This window comes from Nilaparvata lugens, chromosome 3 (assembly GCF_014356525.2).
Source record: "Nilaparvata lugens isolate BPH chromosome 3, ASM1435652v1, whole genome shotgun sequence".
In the NCBI taxonomy this organism is placed as follows: domain Eukaryota; kingdom Metazoa; phylum Arthropoda; class Insecta; order Hemiptera; family Delphacidae; genus Nilaparvata; species Nilaparvata lugens.
In genome coordinates this window covers 68,273,108-68,286,469 of record NC_052506.1, presented here as the reverse complement: position 1 = coordinate 68,286,469, position 13,362 = coordinate 68,273,108, and the positions used below count along the sequence as shown (strand labels likewise).

The following is a 13,362-nucleotide window of genomic DNA, read 5'->3' as shown; positions in this document are numbered from 1 at the left end:
TTTGAAGCTGGTTTGTATATGAAATGTTCAAGATGTAAAATGTTCAATGACCATGCATTTAAAAAACATATTAAACACATTTTTATTTTCTGCTTACACAGGTTATACGTATGCTGTTCGTGGTAGTGGGGGAGTTTTTCATATGCTGGACACCAATACATATCTTGAACACCGTCTACCTGTTCAATCCAGACTTTTTCCGAACCTACCTGGGAAATTATCTGTACCTGGTACAGATTCTAGCTTATGTTAGCTCCTGCTGCAACCCAATAACATACTGCTTCATGAATCGCAAATTCCGACAAGCATTTCTTAGCATATTCAAGTGCTATCAATGTGCAAGGTGAGTTTATGCTTGCATGCAATTTTACATCTATTGTTTTTTGTACGTAAATCATGAACCAATCTATTAAACCTTATTCATTTGTGGAAATTTAAAAATTAATTTAATAGAATTCCAACGTAAACTATATACGTATTATTTGATAATCTCGTAGACTACGATTTCAATGCATTCAATTATGATACCATATCGTGTCAAGGGAATGTATACGGTAGTCTACCATACCTTGAACAGCTGTGATACTGGAATTTCAGACTATAAAAATAATATATGAAAGTTTATAAACCTTGACAACTATTCATGCAGTGAGTGCACCTACCAGTGAAAATAAAATGCACTAACTCAACAGCAATATCTGATTTTATATTTAAAAAATAGGTACCGGTGTAGGCCTATACCATTTCAAGGGAGAATAATTTAGTTTCATCAATAAAATTCAAGATCCTGAAATCTTCATAATATTTTTGGAATGTTTCCACTTCTATGATAGTCAGCAGTTCACTAATTATCAAAAAATGTATCTACGTTATAGCTTTCAATTTATTGTAAAATATACATTAGTTTCTCCTGATAGAATGAATTTTATTTTCTCCTTTGAGAGTCCTCGAAGTCTGTCAATTCAATATCACTCCCAACTATTGGTTTGACTATGTGATTTTGTAAATAAATAAATGAATGAGATAAATTAAACAGATATCTGTTCCACAACAATTATTACGATATCATAAACGAAATATTATATTAATGATGAATGTTTTGTCCGAGTCTTATATTATCATAGTATAGGCATCCAGTGATAGTTAACTGCATCCCGAAGTCCTTTATTTACTATATATTTTTGCAGAATATGTTGCTTTTGCTCGGGAGCTGCTGTTGACGGACCTTTGGGAGCATGCAGCCAGTTGGAAGAGCCGGGACCATCTGGCCAGAACAACTCTGAACTCTCAGCAAACGATTCAACTCTCTATGTGGGGAGAGGATGTCGATCAGGTATATAAATCATTTGTTTCAAATTCAGTTTTATTTTATTATTGCTTGATATCACCTACCAACAGAGATTTATTCTTCTATAATAATGTTCATTCATCAATTTATCCCAAACACATTATTATTATATCATTTTTGCATGCTTGTTGAAAATAGTGAATTTCTGTATAGGACACAACCCTGAAAACAAATAAGACTTTTTTGAATTGAATTAGATTTGAATTTATCTCAAAAATATTATTCTGTTTAGCATTGAAAAATCCAATATGTTATCAAATTATGATATCAATCGGATTGATTATGTCTACTGATTAAACAGTTCACGGTGACTTAATAAATGAGTTCTTGAGAACAAGAGTATTCTTGTTAAATAATTTACAGCTGAAATGGTAATTCAAATTAATGTCTCCAGTTTGACAGTACCGTATGTAAATGTGTATTATTAAAAATAAACAAATAAAATGTTATAATTAACATTGAACATTAATTGAAGCTCTCTCCGTCAAGCATTTTCTTCAATTGATTCTTATGAGTTCATTCAAATTTGACTGAATCGTAATGCTAGTGGTTGGAGAGCTTGACTCGGAGAGTTTCTCATAAAATTGAAGACTATTTATTGCAATATCAACTCAATGGCCTATCATTAGAAACTATAATATTATATTATCATTGTGTCCTTCCCACCCTAGTAAATTTATGAATTTGATTCCTGCCCTTCATATTTCAAATTTCGTGAAAACACTAAATATATCTATATATAGCTGGGTACCTACGGTACTTTGTTTTATGTGTTTGTGTGTTGTGTTATATGTTTATGAGTAATGTGTTACATTCTTTCTATCCATTGCATTCACCTCAATTATTATTGGTGGAAGATATGAATGAAGAAACAATAATAGTATGATATTCATAATAATAATAAGGAACAAATTTATCCACATTTACTACATTGAATAATAAACAAATTTAATCAATTCAATGTTGTGTTTGATATAGGCTCATACATTTTCGTGTACCGTATCACATAATAATATATCGGTATTGGTTGATAATATTATTTCTAATAGATTATATTTATATTCTTCTAAGGGTGAAAACATAGTTGAGCGGGGAAGGTGGAGAGTATATTGTATCAAAGAAGGCAGCTAATAAAGTAGCTTATCAAATATGTCAGAACTTAGAACGGCGAATGTAGGATGTAGGTACGGTACAAGAAGGGAGCGAAAACATCCTTATTATTATCAACCACCTTTTCATCAGCATCATCAGCTATCTTTTCTGATATCCTCTAACTTCGTCACACCACACCATTTTTTGACCCTAATGAGATTGATTCTTGACTTCCTCATCTCAAAAATGTTTTTAATTTTGTTTCATTTGCAGAAGTGGTACTTGTAGTAGAATTACACTTTACCATTTTCATTCAGATTCATTTCCGCATTTTTTCGGAAATTAATATTCATTAGTTGTTTTGTATTTGGTGATAATGAATCTAATCTCCTATTTGTATTAGATGAATTTGTTAGGTAATTATAATTTCTCTATCGATTTTTTTTAGAATTAGAATCAATACGATATTTTAAGCTGGAAAGTATGAATGCGAATGTTGTTTGTTTTGCAGAAGTGGTGGTACTGGACGGGGAAGAGCGTGTTTAGCAATGGCTGCCCCGGGCACGACGAGCCCACTTTCCTATACAGAGTCGTCTGGAAAGAGCATCGATCAAATTTAAACGACCCCGCAAAGTTCTGCTGAGAACAACCTCTTTCTAATCTGTGATAAAATAGTTACTTTGCAATGTAATAGTGCCAATGGCCAAGAACAATAGCCTCCACAAATATAAGTTTAAGTTGCGTAAATGGCTCAAAGTATATAAGGGATCACGTTTCTGCCAATAATAAGGATACTGAGATAGTAGAAAGATAGTAGTAAGGAAAGTGAGATTGTAGTGAAAGTAGAGATAGATAATATGTCATCATATGGTAGAGGTCAACTCGATTCAAACTGGATGGGATCTGGGATCACTTAATCCTCACAGTGAGACCACGACAGTCAAATAAACACCTCAAATGCCACGATTTTCGGAAAGAATTTCACAATTTTCGAAATCACTTCAAAATTTGCTGGAACTTCCACCATCGTATTCTCTTCACATCTTTATCATCTACTAGTAGATAACCCACTCCGCAAGGACTAATAAATAACTTCACAAACTAAAAACTTGACGTAATGGTATCTTGAAGAATTGAAGTTAGGCCTATATAACCATCCTTGGTGAATTAAGAATTTATATGCCAAATTACAAATTAGCCTAATCAGTCCAGTAGTTCAGACGTGATGATGCGTCACTCGTGAATTTTCTATCCCTTACGTGTATAAGCCAGTTCTTTCCTATATTATAGTATAGATGATAGAACATAATATAGTGGATGACTTCCATGTTAATTGAAAACTATGAATTTATGTTATTTATATTAATGGGACTCTATTATCTTAAAATTCTGTATAATCTTGAAGACGTTTTCTATTTATAAATTTCTGACTGCCTGCTTCAATGAGCTTCTGGATTTCGAATGTCAGCTGATGGTAATCAATTGGAAACCCTCATTTTCGAGTACCTACAAGTAGGCCTACTAAAGTGCTTGTTAAATAGTAATCTAATAAATAGTAATCTAGTAATACCGTACCATAATAAGAGGCGTTTTTCAACGATGCAGATCTCTGAACTGGGAAATGCATTATCGGGTTTCTATCACGAGTATTATACAGATGAATGTCTGTACAACATTAAAATTCATAAATGTACACCTTCATAAGAACTACTAACTGATAGATCTACGAGTGGATGGAATAAAGGAAGTGTGGGAATGTTGAGTGCTTTGGAAACTGTTCTGCATGTATCTCTACTCGATCTAAGTCTACTCATATTAATTAGAATCCTTTTTTGTGTTATAAAAAGTTTATTGCTGTTATACCCGAATTTCTCCAAAAGTAGTTGTTTCCATAATTTAGGAGTGAGCATATGCTCAATATACTAGAAAGGTTATTAGAGTGTTCCTGTCAAGTGAATTCGACAGTATAAGAAAGACAAAATAAGCCCGGTTCAATTTCTCATCAAGCTTTGAATGTGTACCTTCCAGAAAAGTCCCAAGAACTTTGTTGAGGTGAATAACGAAAAGTGATTGTGAGATGATGAGTCTCATCCATTGCTATCAGATCAGATTGCGCATGGAACAAAACTGTATTAGATTAGGTTTTTGTGTAATTTGAGGAAAAGTCCGTTCTCATTAAATTAGTCAGTGATTGATGTCGATGTACATTTTAATTTATTTGTCAGTGTGATTCAATCAGTGTTTGACGTCATAATTAAAACACATTATCAGTCTTAAGTCGGTTTTTCATAATGATATTAACGAATACAGTATACCTACATATACATGTTCATGGAATGAAAAATCTTTCAAGTATGCCTATATGATAGGCTGGTCATACACATAATAACTAATATCTAATCTGAGGTACGGTAGGCCATGAATGAGTGTAAATTGTGAGACAGTAGACTACGATACCTAACTCATGCGAAACATTTTTTTAAGTAGTACACCATACAGTAACTGCTGCCTTTTTTGACGACATTGTACTTTTAAAGAAATTACAATTCAAGATAGGGCTCAATGATCGGATATATTAATTATATCTAGAATTTGTTTCATAAATCGTGTATTTTTCAGATTTTCATTAAAGGCTACATATACGGTAATATATTGCAGTGATTGATGGAGTTATGCAACTTATAATAATAATATGGATCATGTAACTTATGATATTTTTATTTTGGACAGACCTACGACTCTACATGATATTGTTTTATCAAGCATTTGGAATTGTTTCACATATATAGCTGTTCCATAGGTAACTGGACCAAATTATTCTCTTTTACAAAGGACCAAAATAATAATATATCTCTGTTTTATCATATTCAATAATAAGTATTTTCAGGTGAACCACATTCTGAATTCAATTCTAAAATAATATGAGTGAGCTAATTAATACTATAATTATATGGTACTGTATTACAATATTGAACAATAAGGTCGTTATGATTGGCAGGGTTTGGTGCATTCATGCTCTCATTTCATTGCTCCTATTTCATGCACAATTTCATAATTACTTTTCTTCTTATTATTGAAAGTCTGATCACAATGTTTTATAATAGAACCACCTTCATAGTTTTTTTCTTACCTATTTCATCTACCCTCTATTTTATTGTATTAGGCCTATGAAGTTTAATTTTTCATGGTATACTTTCATGATAAGTTTCATTCCACATGGATGCAAATGGAAACTTTTCTCTCCTCTAGTTTGCTAATGTGATCTAGTATAATGTTGATGACTTAATATATAGGTACCTACTATATTATTTTCTTTGATATTTGTAACTAATTAATTCTAACTGTTGAATAATTATTAATTTATTAAGTTTGATTTAATTTCAATTTTATATTTTTATTATTTTTGTGAATGTTAGGGTACCATAGGTAACAGACTTGTAACAATGTCAATGAATATCTTATCTTAATAAATTATGACAACGCAGAACACAATAAAAACTGTGTACACTCATGTTTTTTCCCTCACATTCTTAATTGATCTTGATTATTCATTCGATAACTCAATTTAAAAATCATTAAATACTGTACCGGAAGTCATGTTAATTTCCCCACATCTTTAGTTATATGCAAAGTACGGTATTAATATGCTGCTAGCGAAAGTTTGTGATACCGGTACTTGAAATTCCTCCTATTTTCAATATTCATCCAACATTATTGATTGTGTAATAGCAAGCATCTAATTTGGTCGAAGAGTAGCCTAATAGTATTTGATTACTTTGTTTGGAAATTCAAGTTTTGTAGTCAAAAATAAAAATTATAATGCTTAAATAGAATTAGACCAGAAATAAGCTTGAAAAAGATTTTATCAATATAGCCTGTGGACTAAACTAATGATGTTTGGGTGAAATATATTGAGCAACCTAAAAGCAAAATCCTAATTGATCAGTCAATACCTAGATAATAATATTAAAGACGATTTTTTCCAATTATTATTATTACTGTACACTCCTCATATTATATGCTCAAATATCAAATAGAATAAGGTTAATTTTAAAAGATGATGTATATTTTTCTGTTATGAACTTGATAATTTTAATTTAATATTCCCACACAATCAAGCCTCTTCATGCTCACTCACAAAAGTTTCATGAATTCATCAAAATGAACCTAAAGAAGTTATTATAGTTGGCGACTTAAACGTTTCTCATTTTAGATATCGTAGTGTTCGATCAATATATGAATGAAACAAATACTGTGGACTCCACAGAAAAATTATGTAAACATATTCTCTATGTAAAATATGTCTTATTCGAAAGTGTTCTCTTCGAAATGAGAATAAATTGAAGAATTAATAATATATGTCTTGTACTACTCTAAATCTTATAAGATCTCAATCTCAATATTGTAAAAATATCCTACTATCATGGACGTGTATGAGAAAATTTAAGTAATGATTCGTATACTCTGATAATATAGAACAACAATAAATCGGTAAACAATTTAAAACAGTTAGTAGGTACCGAAATGATAATCTACCATACCGATTCTAATCCTTATTTTCAGTATAACATTTCAAGAGTGACAATTTTCATCAGTGTTAATTCTTGTTTAATTCAACTTTGCAATTTTCCATATTATTAACATCTGTAGCTTCAATTTCGACTATAAAATGGATCTTGTCCACCTTAATAAATGTTTTTTGAGTGCAATAGATATGCACTCAATCTAATTGGTAATTTGAATTACCTTTTTCTTGATAGATTATTTTTCCAGCCATTTGTCCTTCAAAACTTGATAAAACAATTTATTTATTATACGATATATGTGATAAGCCTATATGTAATGATTTTTTTAACGTCATATTCACATAATTTGGTACAAGTATAGTGTAATCGTCATATTCAATCTTAGTAATACAATATTGATCGAACGTTTTGTATATTACAATATTATTAAATGTATTTTTTATTAAATATGTGTCCAATGTGTCCTCTCATCTCCTCTACATACCTTTTAAACAGTTGTTGTCAAATTGACTTATTGTTTGGCTGACATCTGAAGTTTCTATGAACATACATACATATATTATACATACATTCACGTACATATATGAGCTAAGCCCGCCATCTATGAGACCGCCTATCCCTGTGGAGAGAGCCCCATAAATATTATAGAGGGAATTGTCGTGTGTCCACTCTAGACTCTCTTTCTAAGTATTTAATTTATAGATTAGCACCTTCTTTATAACAGTCAATGCAAGTTAGGTATATCTAACAATATAACGTAGCTCAATTGCAACACGTACTCTACATTTGAACAACTGATCATGTTAATTTCCTCCCTCAACATTCTGTAGATCTTATTAAAGTCTAATAGAGTTCGCAAGTATCATGAAGAACAAAATCGCGAAGATCTATTCAAGAAAAGCATTGTAAAAGAAGCAAACTTGTATGAGGTTTTTTTCTAATTTCTACTTCTACTCGATTCATATCAGGCATAAGCCATTAGAGCATGATTTTGGAAAGTATCAAAGGTGGATTGTATCATTAGGTAACTTTTGAGTTGAAAATCTGCTCACTATTAACATTTTCAGATGAATGAATTTTTTTGCTCATTACAAAACATTGGAGAAGTAAAATCAGGTAGGCCTACGGATTGGAAAATGCTCGAATCATTTATTGGGCAACAGACAATTCATAGAATGATAAGATGGCATATAACCAATACGTATAAGGCTACCTACCTGTCACTTGTACTTCAGTCTTCATCAATCATTCATCATTATTCAAGGACCGGCCTTTGTTTGTATGGAAACTATAAACAGCCATCACTAAATTTTCTATAACTTGTCATATTCTTAATGTCACCATTATATGGATTTCATTGTAAATCAAGTACCTAGTTTCAAAGAATCTGGCATATTCCTTGCAATACTTGGCCTCTTGCAATCTGATGGTATTTGATAACTTTTGATAAAATTGAATAGGTTAATTTGCTTGGTCATGTTCATCTTTCTTATCATTAGTACTCATATGCATTTCTTAATTCTTATAAGGTGACTTTTATAAAAATGCAAACTGGTTTCTATTTTGACTCCTTAGTGTCCTTTTTACATTCATTTCATTCACTTTAGAAGCAATAACTATATATAAGTTCTAACATTGAAAGAAGGTAGCATAATGCTATCTTTCCTCTATATGGTTCTACTCTTAACTCGACTTTCTATTAATTAACTAGTTTGTTTAATAATAATAATAGATAAATCAGAATTTAATTTTTCATTTGAGGTTCATGTCAAAATATCTTGTGTACGATGTACCGGTACCTTATTTATAAAGATCTCTCTGACTTTTTCGTTGACACAAATATCCAAATCCAAACGTATAGGTACTAACTTATCATATTGAAATTTAAATACAATTGATGATATAATATTCACCCTTTATTTGTTACTTTTTGGGAAATTATATTGAATCATTCTTAATTTTTCACCAACTCATAATATATTCATCTATCAGTGTTGGTTTCAATGAAAAGTGAAAATGGACAGTAGACTACAGACCAGGAAGATTGAATTTTACTTGTAAAAGCTTGTCCTATTTTCACAAGATTCAATGCAATCGAGTTTATTCTCCACCTCATGTCTTATTAGATAAAAACAATCATTTTCCAAATAATAGACTACAAATTTCGTATCCTCTCATGTTGAGGAGAATATGTATATGTTAATAAAACTCACTGTACTGTCGTCGTTAACTCGAAAATAAGAGACAAGTTGGTTGGCCAGAATGGAAGTTTTTTCTCAAGTATAGGTGGCAGTCAAAGTGTTAAAGTCTAATAGAGTTCGCAAGTATCATGAAGAACAAAATTGCGAAGATCTATTCAAGAAAAGCATTGTAAAAGAAGCAAACTTGTATGAGGTTTTTTCTAATTTCTACTTTTACTCTATTCAAATTAGGCATAAGCCATTAGAGCATGATTTGGAAAGTATCAAAGGTGAATTGTATCATTAGGTAACTTTTGAGTTGAAAATCTGCTCACTATTAACATTTTCAGATGAATGAATTTTTTTGCTCATTACAAAACATTGGAGAAGTAAAATCAGGTAGGCCTACGGATTGGAAAATGCTCGAATCATTTATTGGGCAACAGACAATTCATAGAATGATAAGATGGCATATAACCAGCAATATGTAGAAGGCTGTCACTTGTACTTCAGTCCTTCAGCAATCATTTATCATTATTCAAGGACCGACCTTTGTTTGTATGGAAACTATAAACAGCCATCACTAAATTTTCTATAACTTGTCATATTCTTAATGTCACCATTATATGGATTTCATTGTAAATCAAGTACCTCGTCTCACAGAATCTGGCATATTCCTTGCAATACTTGGCCTCTTGCAATCTGATGGTATTTGATAACTTTTGATAAAATTGAATAGGCTAATTTGCTTGGTCAGGTTCATCTTTCTTATCATTAGTACTCGTATATGCATTTCTTAATTCTTATAAGGTGACTTTTATAAAAATGCAAACTGGTTTCTATTTTGACTCCTTAGTGTCATTTTTACATTCATTTCATTCACTTTAGAAGCAATAACTATATAAGTTCTAACATTGAAAGAAGGTAGGATAATGCTATCTTTCCTCTATATGGTTCTACTCTTAACTTGACTTTCTATTAATTAACTAGTTTATTTAATAATAATAATAGATAAATCAAAATTTAATTTTTCACTTGAGGTTCATGTCAAAATATCTTGTGTACGATGTACCGGTACCTTTTATAAAGATCTCTCTGACTTTTTCATTGACACAAATATCCAAATCCAAACGTATAACTTATCATATTGAAATTTAAATACAATAAATTGACGATATAATATTCACCCTTAATTTGTTACTTTTTGGGAAATTATATTGAAGCATTCTTAATTTTTCACCAACTCATAAATATATTCATCTATCAGTGTTGGTTTCAATGAAAAGTGAAAATGGACAGTAGACTACAGACCAGGAAGATTAAATTTTACTTGTCCTATTTTCTACAAGATTCAATGCAATCAAGTTTATTTTCCACCTCATGTCTTATTAGATAAAAACAATCATTTTCCAAATAATAGACTACAAATTTCGTATCCTCTCATGTTGAGGAGAATATGTATATGTTGATAAAACATTACTGTACTGTCGTCGTTAACTCGAAAATAAGAGACAACAAATGAGTTTTCTGTATAGTGAAGTCCACATTATTATAAATTGCAGTATTTCATTAGCATTCATGTTCTACTATCCTTGTCTATCATTTAACAAAGCAGAATGCGCTATCCTTTTCTAGCTCTGTAACGTTCCAGATCGCTTTCTAACAATGTAGGCCTAAACAAAATATTCAATCTCAATTATAAAAATGTATTATTTAAGTATTAAAAATTTATTTTACTATGGGCTGAAAAAAAATTTTACTGATTATATTTTTCAACGTTTTTTTAGTATAGTATCAAGTTATCAAAATGAAAAGGTTTTCTTAGGATTTTTTTGAGATATGGCCAATCTGAATGTCAACGGAAGTTTAGGTTAGAAGTTCTATTCTACTCTGAAAATCGAATTATTTGAATAGTTTATAATATATATCTTATCTGTATTTTATTCATCCAAATAAAATGATAGTATATTATTGCAGAATACTTTATTGAATTCTAGAAGCATAAAATGATTCCGTTTCATAAACTATTTTGTAAACACGTTCACATCAAATCAGAATCAGCTGACTTCAAGGTTATTTTACAGCCCTGGGGCCGTAAAAATTTTACCGGCCTGGTCAGAAAACAATCACTTTCGGCCTCCATATGACGCACATAAACCAGCTCATTACATCCAAAAGGGGCGAAAACGTGTTTTTGCCACACTTGGATGTAATGAGCTGGTTTACGTGCGTCATATGGAGGCCGAAAGTGATTGTTTTCCGACCAGGCCGGTAAAACTTTACGGCCCTAGGGCTGTAAAATGACCTTGAATAACAGCTGATCGTGTCCGATCTCACAAAAATCATAGAGATAATCTCATAACGACTGTAATAATCTATATAATTATGTATCGTGAATCGCGGTATCATGTCTATAATATATTTTATGAATTACTGTTTCATAATTTAATATTTATTATTGTGTTTTTGATATCAAACAATAGAATATGATGATATCTCCATAGCCTCAACAATATAATGTTGGCTGCATTGTCCATTGTCAGAAAGGTAAGTATCGCAAGTCTTTAAAAGTGAAGAATCGAATTTGAAATCAAAGTACAATAATTGTATCAATATTTAAAAGTGAGGTAGAGTAATAATTGTTTCTTTTTTATTATCGAATTCCACTTCTTAATGCAATACAATCAACAATAATAATAGGAAAATACAGCAGAGATCTAAAGTTTAAGGTAAGCCTACTGGTGAAACTCAGCCTTGACTGAAAAATTCCTAGTAATTTTTCCGTAATTCATTATTAAAACTTTTAGATAATTTTTCTTCAATATCAAACCATATAGAGAAAACATTAGGCCCACTCAAGATTGAATCTTCGAATGTTTTCTCTATGATTTAACTATTTTCAGAGCAATATTTTGTTGTGAAAATGCCGGCAAACTGGCTTCAAGTTTGCCGCTATAGGCCTACACTATATTATAGTAGCCTACATACGTTACCTGACTTACAGGCCTCTTTGATCAAAATTATACAATGGCCGAGAGCATAAAGGCGTAGTACATCAGAACTCAAAGCTTAGTGAATTACAAACATGATCTAGGTTCGAACCTCAGTCAGTGACATTTTTTTTTGTCGATGAATTTCGACTTTTATTAGCTATTTTTTATATTATTTACCGTAATTTAAATTTCAATCAATTTTTTAGATATATTTTGAGACAAAACTGTGAAATATGCAATTATATTAATTTTTTAATCACATTATTTCAAAATAGTAATGAAAATTCTATTCATCCATCTATCCATGAGATATTGCACCAGGGGCAAAGCGCGAGCTATAAAAATTCAAATAATTATTCGAAATATTAATAGTATAAAAATATTGTCACTATTGTAAATTATTAATTAGTAATATTGAAATTAATTGACAGTGAAAGTTGTCATAACCAAGATTCAAACTATCAAAATAGGCTGTTTGAATTTTATTTATTTTTTTATTTCTTATATATTGGGAAGTTTTTTTTTGGTGTGGCGAAAAATAGCATTCACACCATGGGCAAAAATGTATTTCCAGCTCTCAATCTTTTCTAGTCTTCGGCCTACGGCCTCGGACTTAAAAACCGATTTCGAGCTGGAAATATCTCATTTTCGGCCCTAGGTGCGAAATATACTATTACAAAATAGTTTATGAAACGGAATCAGTTTATGCTTCTAGAATTGAATAAAGTATTTTTCAATAAGATACTATCATTTTATTTGGATGAATGAAATACAAATAAGATAGGTATTATTAACTATTCAAATTCAATTTTCAGAGTATAATAGAATCTAACCTCAAACCTCATAGTACTTCGTTTATCAGGAAACATGGTACATGGTGAATAATTTTGGAACCACTTGGGCAATATCCATGGTGCTGAACGTTTTTACAAATAATTTATGAAACGAAATCAGTTTATGCCTCTAGAATTGAATAAAGTATTCTGCAATGATATACTATCATTTTATTTGGATGAATGAAATACAGATAAGATATACATTATAAACTATCCAAATTTGATTTTCAGAGTAGGATAGAACTTCTAACCTAAACTTCCCAAGTCGATGACAACAAGCATTGTTGACGTTGACATTCAGATTGGCCAAATTTCAAGTGTGCTAAAAAATCTGATCAAAAAACTTTTCATTAGCCTATTAATGTTTATTATTTAATAATTAAAACA

General features: G+C 30.8%; 1 protein-coding gene across 1 annotated transcript in view; it reads left to right on the top strand.

Annotated features, from left to right (window-relative positions):
• Nucleotides 1–3,230, top strand: part of LOC111043708 (cholecystokinin receptor type A-like) — a 221,049-nt gene extending 217,819 nt beyond the window's left edge. Inside the window, exons 8-10 of the mRNA XM_039424393.1 lie at nucleotides 102–343; nucleotides 1,188–1,333; nucleotides 2,952–3,230. Of these exons, the coding sequence (XP_039280327.1) occupies nucleotides 102–343; nucleotides 1,188–1,333; nucleotides 2,952–2,986 (423 nt within the window). The 3' untranslated portion in view covers nucleotides 2,987–3,230. The remainder of the gene's footprint in view (nucleotides 1–101; nucleotides 344–1,187; nucleotides 1,334–2,951) is intronic.
• The last annotated feature ends 10,132 nt before the right edge of the window (nucleotides 3,231–13,362 follow it).